At 39.2% G+C, this 18,151-nt stretch overlaps 1 protein-coding gene and 1 long non-coding RNA gene across 2 annotated transcripts; one reads left to right on the forward strand and one right to left on the reverse strand.

Annotated features, from left to right (window-relative positions):
- Nucleotides 1-1,947: 1,947 nt before the first annotated feature.
- On the forward strand, nucleotides 1,948-11,758 carry LOC116731071 (uncharacterized). Its single transcript, XR_004341530.1, has 3 exons — nucleotides 1,948-2,549; nucleotides 4,578-4,582; nucleotides 11,746-11,758. It is a non-coding gene; the product is annotated as an uncharacterized LOC116731071 (long non-coding RNA).
- On the reverse strand, nucleotides 9,546-18,023 carry LOC116730988 (patatin-like phospholipase domain-containing protein 2). The gene is made up of 9 exons (XM_032580565.1): nucleotides 17,755-18,023; nucleotides 15,880-16,112; nucleotides 15,630-15,695; nucleotides 14,520-14,729; nucleotides 12,829-12,889; nucleotides 12,541-12,708; nucleotides 11,399-11,522; nucleotides 10,298-10,399; nucleotides 9,546-10,023 (listed from the first exon to the last, which is right to left on the reverse strand). The coding sequence occupies exons 1-9, from the start codon at nucleotides 17,939-17,941 to the stop codon at nucleotides 9,822-9,824; spliced, it is 1,353 nt and encodes a 450-aa protein (XP_032436456.1). The 5' UTR covers nucleotides 17,942-18,023; the 3' UTR covers nucleotides 9,546-9,821.
- Between the last annotated feature and the right edge of the window lie 128 nt (nucleotides 18,024-18,151).

An 18,151-nucleotide genomic window follows, 5' to 3' on the forward strand; every position in this document is an offset into this window, starting at 1 on the left:
TTTTGAAATCGCCATCACGCCCACAAATATCGCACGATTGGTATCAAAATCGGTCCTGACATTGATATGCCTGTCTGCTCCGGTAAAATGTTTTCGAAATTTATCTAGACCGTACGGTTTTCTGTCACGGTGCTTCAGAGCAAAGTCATGCGACAGGATTTTCTAGGCTGTCTGAGGCTCTGTCACTAACAGTTCACACCTTGGTGAGAAACTTATTTACCATAGCAACGGAACTCAAGAGGCTATTGGCTGCTGATTAGGACTACAAATACGCATCACTGTAGTTCTATCTATAGTGGAATACTCAGTTGAAACAGATCAGGACTGAACTGGCCTTTAGAACTACTTGCTGCTATGGGCTGTATATAACTGATTTAACTCAGTAACTGTTACACATGGGATTAGTTTGGAACTTTAAAATTAAGCATACTGAAAATTTCAAAATAAAAGCCTTGAATATTTTTAAATCAGGTAATTGCTCTGTTGAGCATTATAATTGATTTAACACAATGACTGTTATACATGGCATTAGTTTGGACCTTTGAAATGAAGCATAATAATAATTTCAAAATAAAAGCCTTGAATATTTTTAAATCAGGTAATTGCTCTGTTGAGCATTATAATTGATTTAACACAATGACTGTTATACATGGGATTAGTTTGGACCTTTGAAATGAAGCATAATAATAATTTCAAAATAAAAGCCTTGACAATTTTTACATGAGATTATTGCTCTTTTCAGCATTATATAACTGATTTTATCCAATGACTGTTATACATGGATTTAGTTTGGCCCTTTGAAATGAAGTTTTACAAAAATTTCAAAATAAAAGCCTTGACAAAAATTTTAAATCATACTGAATGGTGCACGGCCACCTTACTTAACGTTCTTGTGATTCTCCACATGCTACTGATTACATTGCAGCGTTCTTTAGCATTGATGCTAATTTCTAGCATGACAACGCCGGGCCCAAACCGACGGGCACGCTTTGGCAGGCCCCGGTTAAATTTCTTCAGAAATTTTCTAGTCTGTATTTGTTTTTTCTTGAGGCAGAACAAATGTTTCTCTCTGTCGTTATACAGTGTTAATAAAGTTTTTTTTTTAAAAACATCCCCCCTTCCCCCCCACACCCAACAGACTTCTTGTGGCTATGATGTTGAACTGTGATGTCACACATCCTGTTTGTGACATCACTGGTGACTGTCTTTGTATTCCCAGATTCCACAGAGAAATTCATTTGCAGTTTAAGGTTCGAACGAGAAAGAAACAATGGCGGAGAAAGATTTCACGTTACAAAAGTTAGAGATTCTCCAGAAGAACCAGATGACGCTGAACAGTGAAAATGAGCAGCTTCAGAAAACAGTGGAGAGTCTGAAGAGGAAACTAGAGAGACTGAACAGGACCGATGACTCAACAAATTGGCATGTAGAGAATAGCAAACTCATAAGTTCGAATGGGTATTATAAAAAACAAATGATTAAAGTTAATTTGGAATTGGAGGAAGCGAGAACAACAATTGAAAGAATGCAAAATGATTATTGCAACATGCAACAATTAACAATTAAACTAGAACGGAAGCGGGCCATGGCAAAAAATGACGCGGAAAAATCTTTAAAAGAAAAGTCAGAAAAACTGCTGTGCCTTACTAGGGAGAACGAGGAATTAAATAAGGAGATCGTGGCTTTAAAAATCAAGATAGACAGAATGGAATCCAGGGTGGAAAAAACCAAGATTGAGCCACAAATTGATCAAACACAGGAGGAAGAAACACCAAAACCGAATATATTCCGGAGAGTTGGGCGTGTTTTTGTTGACATGTATAATTCGGGAACGCTGAGGTACTGGGTGCCACCCTGGATTTTTTAATAACTGAAAAAAATTTCAGGTAACTGGACGTAAGTATTGGGGGGTCACTGTGTTGTGAAAACTGGTATGAGGAGGTGGGATCATTCCAGACTAATGCAGACAACAGATCATGAAGGCCTGAGCAAGTGAATCTTGCATTTTGATTTTTTGATGATTATGGGACAAGATATTTTGAATTTACTTATGATGATCATACACCATATATAAAACTGTAATTGAAGTAATAATCAAACAATGTGTTAGATACAGAGGCAAGGGAAAAAGGCAAGTCCGAACATGTCTGGACTTGCCCCAGAGCTGTGTCCCAATTAAGGATCTGAAACTAAGATGGTCACGAGGAAAGTAAGGGAGGGAAGCAGGGTATATGTGGGAATGGCTGGGACTTTCCGATAAGGTAGTTGCATGCTCGAGAGGTCACGTACGCCTTATAGAGGCATGGGTTGAAAGGGTATATAAGGCCAAGGGGACCAAGAAGAGAGGTCTGGCACCCTGGAGCCATGGGGAAGTTGAGACTTCGCACCGCCAGAAGGGACAAGACCCCTTGACCCTCAGCACTGGTTCCTGATTTGGCTGCCTTACTCTGCCTCAACCCTAGGATCTCAAAGTTGCAGCAACAGACTTGGAGAAAAGACAAAGGTGACTGAGTGATGAAGATCTGAAGTGTTCGAAGGACAACAGCCAGGTCTGCTTTGCTTCTATTTCAAAGAGGATTTTGACTAGTCTGTAACAAGCGCACGTTGTACTTAGAGGGGGCGCTACCGTTAATAGGAGTGGTTATTGAGGTTGTGCAGGTGTGAGGGCTACTCAGCTGATTGCTTCTTAACTGGAAAAGGCCATAACTCTTGGACTGTAGGTAGTTAAAGGCTAGTTGAGTCTCCTTCGACACCAGCTTAGATAGATCATCTCTACTAGACTTGCTTCAGGGTAATACTCGAAGGCTTAGAGATTTTTTGGACCCGTTGGACGGAGAGCTGGTCAGTAGTCACTCCTTGGATGTTGTGAGGTTGAGGGCGGGGCTGACTATTGCGTAACGACAGCTGGTACCATAACGCTGTGGGGTTAGCGACAGCAGAGAGGAGAACTTGGGGGGTAGCTGGTACCAGGATGTTTGAGGATAGCGCCAGCAGAGAGGGGAGCTTGGGGGGTTGCTGGTACCAGGATGTTTGGGGATAGCGCCAGCAGAGAGGGGAGCTTGGGGGGTTGCTGGTACCAGGATGTTTGGGGATAGCGACAGCAGAGAGGGGAGCTTGGGGGGTTGCTGGTACCAGGATGTTTGGGGATAGCGACAGCAGAGAGGGGAGCTTGGGGGGTTGCTGGTACCAGGATGTTTGGGGATAGCGACAGCAGAGAGGGGAGCTTGGGGGGTTGCTGGTACCAGGATGTTTGGGGATAGCGACAGCAGAGAGGGGAGCTTGGGGGGTTGCTGGTACCAGGATGTTTGGGGATAGCGACAGCAGAGAGGGGAGCTTGGGGGGTTGCTGGTACCAGGATGTTTGGGGATAGCGACAGCAGAGAGGGGAGCTTGGGGGGTTGCTGGTACCAGGATGTTTGGGGATAGCGACAGCAGAGAGGGGAACTATCATTGTTTCCTCAAGAAATGCTTTACAAATGTCACAGTTAAGACTTTTAAGACGTGCATATTAAATGTGCAGCTATTAACATGAAGTATTTAAAATAAGTTATGCTTTATGATATTTTCTTTGCAGAAAAGACAATAGAACAATAGTTAATTGAGAACTTTCTAAGCTCTTCTGGATGCAGATCAGAGCATGTTTACTTAGGGAATATTAGAGCAGTTTACCATATATTTATTTCTCTGTTTTCTTAATTAACTAAGTGGGAGGAGACATTAGAGAAGGAAAAGTGGAAAAGACAGAATTATTAAAGTAGAAGTTTAAAGTATACCGTTGTCTTTCTCATTCACCCAGATTCCTTAGATCAGGGGTCACCAACCTTTTAGAGACTGGGAGCTACTTCACGGGTCCAGAGTAACACGAAGGGCTACTTGTCTGATACAGACATAAATTGTCTTGGCTATATATATATATATATATATATATATATATATATATATATATATATATATATATGATTACATGCTGCCTGATCATGTTAATGTTAGGGACTACTGACAGTAGTTATCAGTAATAATTTACCATGGTAGCTATGGTTAATTGCTATTATATGATCAGAAGTTCTTAGTTCAGAGTTTTGAGTTTGATTCCCTTTTGGAGCTTTTCTGTGTGATTCTAAATTGCCCACAAGTGACTGAGAGTTTGGATTGTTGCAGCAGCAGCTGTACAGCTGGACGCACTGAGAGATTTTCCTTTAAATTAAAAAAAGAAAAGTTATTGTATTTCTATTATCCAACCCTGTTTACTAATAACAAAATTATGGAGAAGAAAAAGTTCTTTTGTGCCAAAACATCTTGTATGTAGCGCGCATCAGTGTGAGTCTGTGGGGGTCAAAGGGCACCCAAAGCCTAAATCTTATTGGTCAGTTTGCTTTTTCTGTGAGCTAAAAATGATGAGTGGAGTTTGAACCTCCCGTAGTTATAAGATTTCGCCAATCCTCCTCTTTCCGTGGATCTCACTGCTTCGCTTCAATGTCTTTATTATTTAGCATCGTTTGTGTAAAAAAACAGAAAAAAGAAATAAAAGGGTGCGCTGCTTTAGTGGTTTAGTTTTGTGCCGATGTTTGCGCATTGGAGAGGTGGTTGTGCTCCTGCAGGTCGGGTGCAGTGATAGTTTTGTACCTTCCAATCTGTCAGACATTTTTTTTCGACATCTGCTTGTGTCAGCCCGCAGGTGACCCGTCAGCTGTTCAGTTCACAAAATCACAAAAAAGCTAATAAACCGACAACCCGCCAGAACCGCGCACTGTAAAAAGCTCAGGCAGAACCTGAGGTTCAAATGATGAGTGGTTCAAACTCCAGTCATCATTTTTAACTCACAGAAAAAGAAAACTGACCTATAAGATTTAGGCTTCGGCGTTCCCCACCTCACCAACTTAAAACTCTGAACTAAGAACGTCTGACCACAATATAGCAATTAACCATAGCTGTCCTTACTGATAACTATTGTGCATAGTCCCTAACATTAATATGATCAGGCAGCATGTAATCATATTTACTTAAATGAATTTTTGTTGTAAAGAAAATTTATGTCTGTATCAAACAAGTAGCCCTTCGTGTTACTCTGAACCTGTGAAGTAGCTCCCAGTCTCAAAAAGGTTGGTGACCCCTGGTCTAAAAATAGCCAGACTTACCATGATTTTATGTAAAAAGAAATCAACTGTTAAGTACTATTTTAAAAAAAAAAAAAGGTTTCCACTAGTATTTTAACCATTTTCTTTCTTTCCAACAAGAATCCAAACAAGTGTTTGTAGTTGGAAGTTCTCTTTTCCATGACATCATCTTCATTCCAAATTTCTAAAATCTTCAACTTTTCAAGGTTAGAAAATTTGTATCCCTAACCTTCTTGAAAACAAGAAGGTTAAAACAAGAATGTCTTGCATGGCAGGCACCTATTGTTCCACACCTAATAAAACGTCTCTTTATTGGGGCCTAATATTAGCCTGCATTATCTTGTTATTTCAGGTTAAGGCACTGGCTTGCGCAGATAGTGCCTATCTATTAGCTTTAGCCTTTAACCTAATGCTAATAGATAGGACTACAAATACGCCATATCTGTAGTTCTAACTAACACTGAATTAAAACAGAGGACTGAGCTGCCATTTAGAACTACTGGCTGTTTTGCCAGTAAATAACTCATTTAACCTAAACAACAATTCTATATGAAGCTTACTGAAAATTTCAAGATAAAAGCCTCAATATCCCTCTGAGGATAGTCACAGATTGACTTCAATGCATTTCTGAAAAATTTCTGAGCTCAGCACACACCATCTTTCTCTCATCGCTGTTATTACTGTGAGTGAGGTAGAGAATATGAATCGTGGTACTATTGGAGACGACAAATAGCCCTCTCAGATGCTTCAAACGGTTTTCAAGTACGTATCACGGTTCCCGAACGGGAAGGAGTTGTTAGGACTGCTTTTTTCTGTCAAACTGGCTGACTCAAAGAAATAGAATTCTGTCAGCCCTGAGTGTCTGACAGACAAGCTTCATTACCATAGCAACAGAACAAAGAACAGGACAGGGCAGAGCAGCTGATTAGGACTACAAAAACGCATCACTGTAGTTCTAACTATGGCAGAACATGCAGGTTAGAACTACGACATGGCAGAACTGTCAGTTACTACAGAGGAGGACTGAGTCTGCCTTTAGAACTACTTGTGTTTTGGGCATTTTATAGCTGATTTTACCCAACCATTGTTACACATGGGATTAGTGTGGCCATTTTAAATTAATCTTAATAAAAATGTCAAAATAAAAGCCTTGACAGTTTTTACATCAGGTAATTGCTCTTTCGGGCATTATATAACTGATTTCACCCAATCGCTGTTACTCATGGGATTAGTTTGGACATTTAAAATGAAGCTTACTGAACATTTCAAAATAAAAGCCTGAATATTCCTCTCAGATCTTTCAGAAAAACAAACTACTTCAAACTACTGGAATTCTGTCTCTTCCTGTCTGCTTCATCACGCGACAGCTGAGCTGCTCTTTAGAACTACAATGACTCAAGGTTAGGACTACAACATGGCGGAACTGTCAGTTACTACAGAGGAGGACTGAGCTGGCCTTTAGAACTACTTGTGTTTTGGGCATTTTATAATTGATTTTACCCAACCATTGTTACACATGGGATTAGTGTGGCCATTTAAAATGAAGCTTATTAAACATTTCAAAATAAAAGCATTGACAATTTTTACATCAGGTAATTGCTCTTTTGGGCATTATAGAAACGATTTAACCCAATCACTGTTACTCATGGGATTAGTTTGGACATTTAAAATGAAGTATACTTAAAATTTCAAAATAAAAGCCTTAATACTCCCCTCTGGTTAGTGCACGGCCGTAGGCGGTGCAATAATTTTAGCCTGTATTATCTTTCTCTCTTAGGTTAGTGCGCTGCCTTTCATAGCAAGGCAGTACATTAACATTAGCACAAACATTAGCACTTCACTGCCCTCCACTAGTGCACCGCCATAGGTGATGCAATAATATTACCTTGCATTATCTTTTTCTCTCAGGTCAGGTCACTGTCTTGCGCAGTAGCTAATCTTAGCATTGATGCTAATTTTTAGCATCCGAACACTGGGTCCAAACCGACAGGCACACTTTGGCAGGCCCCGGTTAAATTTCTTCAGGAATTTTCTAGGTATTATTTATTTTTCTTCCGTAACCGTTAATGCGGCTCATACCGCTGGGTGCACACCTACAAATGAGGTATCAAAACGTGCAGAAAATTCACGCCATTGGAGCTGTTACTTTTGGTGGGATTCGGGGTTAACGTGGCGACATAATTCGCAAAAAACTACGAAAAAAACCCCATTATAAGTCAATGGGAAAAATCCTACAAATACCCTATTTTTGAGGATTCTCTGTGTCGTCACGAATTCACGTAGAAATGCCATTCAAATTTCATTTTGTAGATACGTCTGTGATCTCTTCGAAAGTGAAGACGGCTCGTCGATACCAGTTACGGTTTGTCCACAATTTGTCTCTAAGCGACCCAAAGTTTCTCATTTTTCCTAAAATTAGAGTGTGAATCTTCCTGAGTGCCCCTCTGCTAGAGTGAGAAATGAAGACAATTTTTCACCCCAAAATAATTTTGAAATCGCCATCACGCCCACAAATATCGCACGATTGGTATCAAAATCGGTCCTGACATTGATACGCATGTCTGCTCCGGTAAAATGTTTTCGAAATTTATCTAGACCGTACGGTTTTCTGTCACGGTGCTTCAGAGCAAAGTCATGCGACAGGATTTTCTCAGGCTATCTCAGGCTGTCTCCCATGTATTTGACTAGAATTTCAGATCTGTGCACAACATTTCTTTCTCTCATCACTGTTATTGCTGTGAGGGAGGTACAGATATGAATCTCGGGACTATCGCAGAAGACACATAGCCCTCTCATACGCTTCAAACGCTTTTTGAATATGTATTACGGTTCCTTAACGGAAAGGATTTGTTCCCAATGCTTTTTTTCAGTAAAACTGGCTGGCTCAAATAGAGTATTCTCTGCCCCAGCCTCTGTCACTAACAGTTCACACTTTGGTGAGAAAATTATTTACCATAGCAACGGAACTCAAGAGGCTATTGGCTGCTGATTAGGACTACAAATACGCATCACTGTAGTTCTATCTATAGTGGAACCCTCAGTTGAAACAGAGCAGGACTGAACTGGCCTTTAGAACTACTTGCTGCTATGGGCTGTATATAACTGATTTAACTCAGTAACTGTTACACATGGAATTAGTTTGGAACTTTAAAATTAAGCATAATGAAAATTTCAAAATAAAAGCCTTGAATATTTTTACATGATGTAATTGCTCTTTTTGGCTTTATATGACTTTTTCATCCAAAGCACTTTTACACATGGTATTAGTTTGGCCCTTTGAAATGAAGCATACTGAAAATTTCAAAATAAAAGCCTTGAATATTTTTACATCATGTAATTGCTCTTTTTGGCTTTATTTGACTTTTTCATCCAAAGCACTGTTACACATGGGATTAGTTCGGAACTTTAAAATGGAGCATAATAATAATTTCAAAATAAAAGCCTTGAATATTTTTACATCAGGTAATTGCTCTGTTGAGCATTATATAACTGATTTAACCCAATGACTGTTATACATGGGATTAGTTTGGACCTTTGAAATGAAGCTTAACAACAATTCCAAAATAAAAGCCTTTAATATTTTTACATCAACTACTTGCGTTTTCAGCATTATATAACTGATTTAACCCAATGACTATTACACATGGGATTAGTTTGGCCCTTTGAAATGAAGTTTAACAACAATTCCAAAATAAAAGCCTTTAATATTTTTACATCAACTACTTGTGTTTTGAGCATTACATAACTGATTTTATCCAATGACTGTTATTCATGGGATTAGGTTGGCCCTTTGAAATGAAGTTTAACAAAAATTCCAAAATAAAAGCCTTGAATATTTTTACATCATGTAATTGCTCTTTTTGGCTTTATTTGACTTTTTCATCCAAAGCACTGTTACACATGGTATTAGTTTGGCCCTTTGAAATGAAGCATACTGAAAATTTCAAATTAAAAGCCTTGACAATTTTACATCAGGTATTTGCTCTTTTGGGCATTATGTGATTTTTTTATCCAAAGCACTGATAAACATGGGATTAGTTTGGCGCTTTGAAATGAAGCTTAACAAACATTTCAAAATAAAAGCCTTTAATATTTTTACATCAACTACTTGTGTTTTGAGCATTATATAACTATTTTAACCCAACGACTATTACACATGGGATTAGTTTGGCCCTTTGAAATGAAGTTTAACAAAACTTCCAAAATAAAAGCCTTGACAAAATTTTAAATCATACTGAATGGTGCACGTCCACCTTACTTAACGTTCTTGTGATTCTCCACATGCTATTGATTACATTGCAGCATTCTTTAGCATCGATGCTAATTTGTAGCGTGACAACGCCGGGCCCAAACCGACGGGCACGCCTTGGCAGGCCCCAGCTAAATTTCTTCAGAAATTTTCTAGTCTTATAATGTTATTCACTCTGGGGGTGATTGACAGCACTAAGACCCGCCTCCAGGCTCTGATTGGTTGTGTCTAGATAGAGCGAGGAGTTAGATTTTTTTTTCAAACTGTCTCATACCGAGTTGTCACAACATAGTTTCAACAAAACATATTTTTATAAAAGTTATATAAAGAAAACCTTAAGTTTCTTTTTTTTTTTGACAGAATCATCATAAATCATAAAGTCAGGGTTACCACTTAGTGCAAAATAATTTAAAAAAAGACAGTAAGTACGCTGCAGAGACAAAACTCTGCATCTTCAGGTTATTTGGGGTCTGACGTTTGCTCCGATCCCAAATTTCGGAGCAGGCGCAGCGCTCTGCCTAAGCCCCAGCCTCTCCCCTCAGCTGGAGGGGATTTTACGCCGTCCACGCCTCCTGGACCCTCTGGGAAAAGATTCACTTCTTCTTTGTCCCACAAGTGCAGGTCGGACGGAAGGCTTGAGGACCTGCGCAGTCGTGGTGGCCTGAGGCGAAAAGAGGGGAAAAAAAGCACATCCAGAAACTCTTAATGATTTACCTAGCTATAGTTTGGCTTTACAAAGGTAACGTGAGGTCATTTAGATGTAACTTTCCAGTGCAAAAATGTTTCATTTATGAAATATCAGACAGCGCCACGAGAAGGTCAAGGTTTTATTCATGGGAGTAATATATCTTATCTGTTCTTTGAAACACAGTTAAGAGCCTGACTACTTATGAACAACTGAAGGTGGAAGTGACTTCATTCATTGCTCTGCCTACCTGGTTTTATATTCCAACTTTTCCTTCAAAGTTTGTTTGCTCGCATCCATGCCGAAGAGCCACCCCATGTCCCTCGGGACATCGGGAATCCAGCCCCTCACTCTGGAAGAAGCAGCCAACATGTCAGGGAGTTATTCAGATATATAGATGAAAGGCAGAGTCTCTAATCTTCTGCTAGAATAAAAGTCAATATTTGTTTAAATCTACGGAAATCTATGGAACCAACAAACTGCTGGGCTATTTTTTGTTATCCTCAGAGGTGGGTGTATTTTGTAGGGACAAAAGGCTGTTGAGTTTAAGCAATTGGATCAACCCCAGAATAACCCCAAGCAGGGGCTGTGAGGGGCCGTGGCCCCCTCCTGAGAAATGTACACCACGCCTCTGGCTCCTACAGAGAATCATGTTTAGGTTATAAAAAGGCATACAGAGTCATCGTCTTCAATCGTAGCATTAACGTCAAACACAGATCATAAATTTATATTCATACATTCGAAAATGTATGAATATAAATTAATTCATTTAAAAAATGTCAAGATCGTGACCCAGTTTGTTGGGTAGAGAGATCATTCTTCACAGAATGCTACTTTAAAACATTCAAGAAAACAAAGCATGCAACCACCTTCATATTACCTGAAATGAACATCTATTGGGTAAGAAAATGCAAAAAGATTCACTTTCTTTAAGTTTTCTTGACATTGTTTTTTAAATTTTTTAAAAGCTTTTTTTTCCAGTTCGAGACTCTTGACATTATTTACCGGGCAAGAAATGGATGCAGAGAGAAAGGAGGAAGACATCCTGCAAAACATATATGTAAGCATACTCTATATTCCTATGGCACAAAGACAATATAGAGTACAGACCAAAAGTTTGGACACACAGTTGTGTCCAAACTTTTGGTCTGTACTGTATATATACTGTACATATGTTTTTATCTTGTAACCAGGTTGTTATGTATTGCAAATTTTTTGCTCAGGTCCCTCTTGAAAATGAGATCTAGATCTCAATGGGGTTTACCTGATTAAATAAAGGAATATATATACAGTATATATATAGTAGTTGAGTTGAAAGTTGCAGGGTGACGGATTGACTGTAGGGTAGTACCTCTGAGCCACAGAGCGGGCGGAGTCAAAGGGCAGATAAGATGTCACCTTCTTGGGCAGGTACTCAGTCATGTGAGTCAACAAGCCCCCAGCAGTGTGCGTCTCCCTGCAGGCTTTACATAAAACTGACACAAATGCAAAGAAACACAGATGACTGGGTCAGATTTAAATGTTTGATTTCTTTTGCCCTTTCAAATCAAATAGATTTCATATGTATTACGCCGTGTTCCAAATTATTATGCAAGTGATATTTTCTCAGATTTTCTTAAATGGTCAATGCAAATGATGGTCCGTATAATTTTCAAGTCATGAACTATTACAGTATAAATCAGATTTTACTGAACAAAGCTCCCCATGAGGACAGTATTTTTTTTCAAAAATAAAAAAACTCAAAATGCACAAAATTATTATGCACAGCAGATTTTCTAAACATTTTATGGATTATAAAGAACTGCAAATGGTCATTCTTTGAATGTGCAGCATTAAGTGGTCACATGTACTAAAATCAAAGTTATTTCAATCAAAAACATGTTAACAGACAGAGTTCCATGTTAACATAAATCCCTTCTTTGATATCACAGCACAATTCTTGCATCCATTGAACTTGTGAGTTTGTGGAAAGTTTCTGCTTGAATTTCTTTGCAGGTTGTCAGAAAATCTTCCCAGAGCTGCTGGTTTGATATGAACTGCATTAAACCCTCAGATCTTCTGCTTGAGGAAACTCCAAAGGTTCTCAATAGGGTTGAGGTCAGAGGTCAGAGGAGGATGGTGACCACACCATGAGTTTCTCCCCTTTTATGCCCATAGCAGCCAATGACACAGTGGTAATTCCTTGCAGCATGAGATGGTGCATTGTCATGCATGAAGATGATCCTTTCTCTTTCCCATATTGCTTGAAACCTGTGGCCTGCTTAATAAAGTGGAACATCCTTCTTAAGTAGATTTCCTTTAATTGAGCTCACCAGACAAACTAATCAACCAGCTCTCTGAAATTAATTATAGTGATTCAATGAGCCCTGGCACACAATACCATCTATAAATTTAATAGCACAACAAAAAATGTAATCTTTATGAGACTTTAATCCAATTTGCATAATAATTTGGAACACGGTGTAAAGAAGTGAAGGTTCCAGCAGCCTTTACCGCTCTGAAGTTCAGCTGGCAGGTTCTGTATGAGTTTCGGATCGAGCCACAGGTGATCTCTCTCAACTGACTTTTCACCTCCGGGTGAGTCCTTCACCTGGTCGCAGCAGACACGCTCTGTTGCAATGGCCTGCAAACTCCTCAGGGGAGACTCGCTGCTGATCAGGTCTGAGAAAACGAAATGTTCACAAACTGAACTCCAGTTTACGCTCTACCAAATGAGGAGTTAAACATTCCTCTTCTGTGCAGATGATTATTTTTGCAAGAAAACGAGAAACAGGTACTCACTGTTTTCTTGCAGGAAGCGAAGTGCGTCCATGTAGCCGTTCTGGCAGATTTCAGCCATTGCCTGCAAGTTGGAAGAGCAATTGGAACAGATTTGGATTGGATCACTTCTATTCTATGAAATACAGGATGTTACACGTTCTTTATACAGTGAGTCCAGAAAGCATCAGCACCTCTTTTTTATGTGATATTACAAAAAAGTGACTACATTAGACATACAAATTTATAATATTTGCTAAAAAAAATTACTAAAAAACCTTTAAGTTTAATAGATACACAAAAGCATCCACAGACTTGACAGTCCTTAGCTAATGTTAGCAAAATACCATCATTATTATGTTAGCTTATATTAGCATTATGCCTAACAATAAATCAATCCATTCAGCAAATCAATTTTAGTAAGTGAAAATTAGCTAAACAGCTCATATTAGCATATATGCTATCATTATTATGTTAGCTTACATTAGCATTATGGCTAACAATAAATCAATCCATTCAGCAAATCAATTTTAGTAAGTGAAAATTAGCTAAACAGCTAATGTTAGTGTATATGCTATCATTATGTTAGCTTATATTAGCATTATAGCTAACAGTAAATCAATCAATTTAGTAAATTAACTCTAAAGTGAAAATTAGCTAAAAAGCTAATGCTACCTTAAATGTCATCATTATATTGGCTGGCTTCCATTCAATAAGTCAACTTTAGGTTTTGAGTCAAAATTAGTGAGGAAACTAATGTTAGCTTAAATGCTATTTAATTATGTTACTCTGCAGGAGTAACATAACGATAACATAATGATGCTGAGGTCATTTTCACACCTTCAGGGACTCTGAAGGAGTCAACCAATGATTCTCTCCCCATGATTTCAGCCCAAAGCATGACTCCACCACCTCCTTGCTGACGTCACAGCCGTGTTGGGACATGGTGGCCATCCACCACCAACCCACTACTGCGTCCATCTGGACCATCCAGGGTTGCACAGCAGTCATCAGTGAACAAGTCTCTTTGAAAATTAATCTTCATGTACGGCTGGACCCACTGCCACCGTTTCTGCTTGTGAGCTCTGGTTAGCGGTGGCTGAATAGTAGGTTCATGCACCGAAAGCCTCTGGAGGATCCTCCACTTTGAGGTTCCAGAGGCTCCAGCAACTTCAAATAACCGTTTGCTGCTTTGTTAGGGCATTTTAACAGCTGCTCTCTTAATCTGATGAATTTGTCTAACAGAAACCTTCCTCATTCTGCCTTTTTCTGTACAAACCCATCTTTGTTCTGAATCAGCCACAAATCTCTTCACAGTACGATAACGCTTCAGTTTTTGTTAAATATCTAATGTTTTCATACCTTGTCATATGGCACTAAACTATCTGATGATTTTCGTCAGCAGAGATCCTTTCTCTTTCCCATATTACTTGAAACCTGTGGCCTGCTTAATAATGTGGAACATCCTTCTTAAGTAGATTTCCTTTCATTGAGCTCACCAGACAAACTAATCAACCAGCTCTCTGAAATTAATTATAGTGATTCAAAGAGCCCTGACACACAATATCATCTATAAATTTAATAGCACAACAAAAAAATTTATTTTTATGACACTTAAATCCAATTTGCATAATAATTTGGAACACGGTGTATTCTGTTCTGTTTAAATGTCAGTCAAAGTACAGTCTACTGGGAAAGGAGCAGCTGTATGTCACCTCAGCCTCTGGGGGGAAGAAAGTGCTGGTGACCCTGTACAGGTTCTCCGAGTTGACCTGGATGCTGACGTTGTTGAAGCGCACCTCGTGGAAGGTGAGCGTGCTCGCTCGGGGGCAGAGGTCACTCTCGCCAGCATACGGAGAGATTGTGATTGTCCTTCCCAGCTGACAGCGGGGCAGGTTCTCACTGACGGCACCATCCACATAATACTGAGAGGAATGAAAACTCACCCAGTAAGTGAACTTAATGCGGCTGCTGTATCTGTTGCAATAAAAGTCTGCATCACTGACATTAATAGAATCAATTTGGTTCATTTGACAACATTTCTGCACTTGGTGTTTTTCAGGGTGGAATGTTTATACGGCAAAAAATGTTATTGATCTTTTAAAGTTAGAATTAGATGCACAAGTTGAATCATCTATCCGAGACGGGGGCGGCCCAGGAATTTTTGGGGCCCCGGGCAGCTTTTCATTTTTTGGGCCCCCTCATACCTGAAAATACTAAGCTACTCTATGTGTGTAGCATACCTACTATCATTAGCATCATTTGTAATTAGCTTACATCACACCAGTGTTATTATAGCTACTGATTTTTATTGTTCATAAGCAGTAAGCAAAAAAATCATTTTGGATTTTGAGTTGCATTGTAGTATTTAAGTGTGAAATTGTATTTTAGTTATTTGCAAAATAACATCAGCTGATAAACACAAAATTTATAGTAAACAAATTCACAAGTTTGATGTCTTATATTCCCCAAAGTGGCAGCCAAAACAGCAGGAAGAGATTAATTATTTGTGCACCAACTATAAAAACAATAGAAAATTTGTTTTTTCATGTGTGATAGCGTTTAGCGTGTACTATCCAATGTTATTTTAAATACACAGACATACAAAATCATGCAAGCTTGTTGCTCTTGGTGGACCCCCTGGTGGTGCGGAGGACCTAGGCAGCTGCTTAACTCCCATATGCCTTGGGCCGAATTTGATCCCAGCTTCCAGGATTCATTCATAATGTAATATGAATCAAATCTAATAAGATGTAGCGGTAGCTTTATGTTTAAGGAGTGTGACTTGTCAAGTGTTGCAGGTGGAGGTTTGCTAGTTCACTCACAACTCCGCGGTAAGTGGGCGGAACAACACCACAGTAGAGCGGCACAAAGCAGCTGCATATGAGGGCCTGGAAAAAACAAGATTTCAGTCGCTTAAACACAATTTAACCCAAAAAGAGTCGTGGTTTTGTCTCCCACTTTTTAACCTAAACTTTACATCACAAGTCAAAATGCCTAAGGTACGTTTTTAATGTAATTCTGACTCATGAAAACCAACTATTCCTACACTACCAGCGTCATCCATATGTTTACCTGAATGAGTTCCTCTCTGCTGTCGAACTGGGACACCAGTAGGTTCCTCCCGTCAGAGACTCTGGTCAGGGACAAGCTGAGCTTCCCGGACACTCGGAGATGAGCGTCCTCTGGGAGCTTCTCCAGCAGCGACTCCTGCACCAGCTGCAGTAGGTTGTAAGCCGGGTGCAGGGGCCCCAGTTTGTGCTTCCTGGCCTCTTTGGCCATGTGCATCAAATCGGTGCAGCATTTATCTGCACACACATCAAAGTACAGCAATCAGACACTGCGCAATTTGTCACGCAGCAGCCACAAACTTTAGAATACAGGAGAAATATCGCAGGGTTGGGAAATTCGGGTGTAACAGCTGTAAAGTGGCAGGGAGTCAAAGGCATGTAGGATGACACAAAAGTAAAAAAAAAAAGAATAAATATGAAAAACAAAACTATGAGTAACACACTGTACATTAAAGACAAAGTCACAATGTAAAATACTGTTAAGTTATCAAAAATAACGTACAACAGATCATTTTAAAAATGGTACAAAATTTAAGATCTGCAAATAACAGCAGAAATTCTATTTAAACTGAGAAAGATTGAGCAAATGCTAACAGAGATGTAAACATCTATTGAGTTTGTTGGGAAGTGAGCAGACTATAATCATCACAGAAAAAGAGCTTTATCACGTTATCTGTCATAAAGCTCCTTTGTGTTATAAGGTAATATCTGATAGTTATATATAAGTTTATCCTAAATTCTTGTATATTCTATTTGGGCTACACACACACACACACACACACACACACACAAGGTTGGAAATTGTTTTCCTGCAGCTGCATCAGAACCAGACTGTCTCTCCCATGTTTTGGATTCCTTATCCCTGGTATAAAACTTATGTGTTGACTCTGCCTTGGGAAGCTTTTCATTTGGAGCTTCTTTATTATTGATTGTCGTATAAGCTCCCTGTATTGTGCACAATATACAAATAAACCTGACTGAGTGATTTCATCTAACAGTGCTCGGAATTTATTTCATTTTTTTCACAACAGCACTTAGGATCTAGCAGCCTGTCGCGGAAGGAGCGTATTTTAGTATATTTTATGTGATATTTGAAAGCTAAGTTGCACAAAGTGGAAGGACGATGGATATATTATTTCATCCGAAAAGTTTAGGATGCTTTTATATTTAGCTTCTTTCAATCTAATAATCCTAAGTATGTTACACTTCATAAAGCTGGTCAGACATGGCAAAAAAATACCCTTTACAAGATAAATACAAACTGCTATCTGTGGCAAAAAAACAAACAAACAAAAAAACCTAACACTTCACTGAATGAACTATTAGAGATAGTAGAGACAGATTCCCCCCAAAATGACTTGTAGCTCTTATTATTGCAAAAGGAGCTTCTGCACATTTCACAGCTTTATTTGTAAAACCGGAGACTGTGGATCTGTTTATATTACAAAAAAAGCTGCAAGATGTTGTCAATTGGCTCCTCATAAGTAAATGTAACTAAACAGAGATGAACTGAACTTTAGGCTAGTTAGGAAGCCTTTGAGTCTAAAATATCTTCTGCAAAACACAATAAATATGGCAAAAAGGAGTTTAAAATCCAAAAATATTCCTCCATTTGGCTTTCCAACCAGGTAATGATTTCTAAATGCATTCTAAACATTTACAGTGAATGTGGTAGATGTCATGAAGTAGGTATAAACGGTTTGTAATAGTTTGGAAAATGAATTGAGTTGAAAAATATTTTTGTCACCATTAGGAGATTCATCTCAGTAGTTCATCTTGGTGAATAAAATCCGCGCAGAACTATCTAATTAATTAAGAGATTGTATTTTTTATTTTATTTACTTGATCAATAAATAAACAGGAGAGAATCCCCACTCACCCAGGGGGATTCCCAGAGTGATAACGGCGGCCATCAGGGCCCCTGCAGAGGCTCCGTAGATTTTCGAGGCATCTCGAATAAAGCGAGGAAACCGCTCGAGGATACAGCTGATGACCCCGACGTAATAAATTCCCATAAACCCGCATCCTGCAAAGGAGATGCTCCACTCTTTATTCGGGTCAAACATTTTCTAAAACAACGCTACCCTCCGACATAAACTCCAGGTTACAACCGGGAGTGTTAAAACCCAACTTAGTGAAATGTTCAACCAGGTGTCAACCTTTGGATTTCACCTGTAATCAGCATCCAAAGGTTGAAGGAGCAAGTCCAGCTTTGGGCACGTCGTGTGACCTGTTCCTATTGGCTGAGTGACGTCACGTGGTTCTTATTTACTCAA

Source organism: Xiphophorus hellerii, chromosome 13, assembly GCF_003331165.1.
Source record: "Xiphophorus hellerii strain 12219 chromosome 13, Xiphophorus_hellerii-4.1, whole genome shotgun sequence".
Classification (NCBI taxonomy): domain Eukaryota; kingdom Metazoa; phylum Chordata; class Actinopteri; order Cyprinodontiformes; family Poeciliidae; genus Xiphophorus; species Xiphophorus hellerii.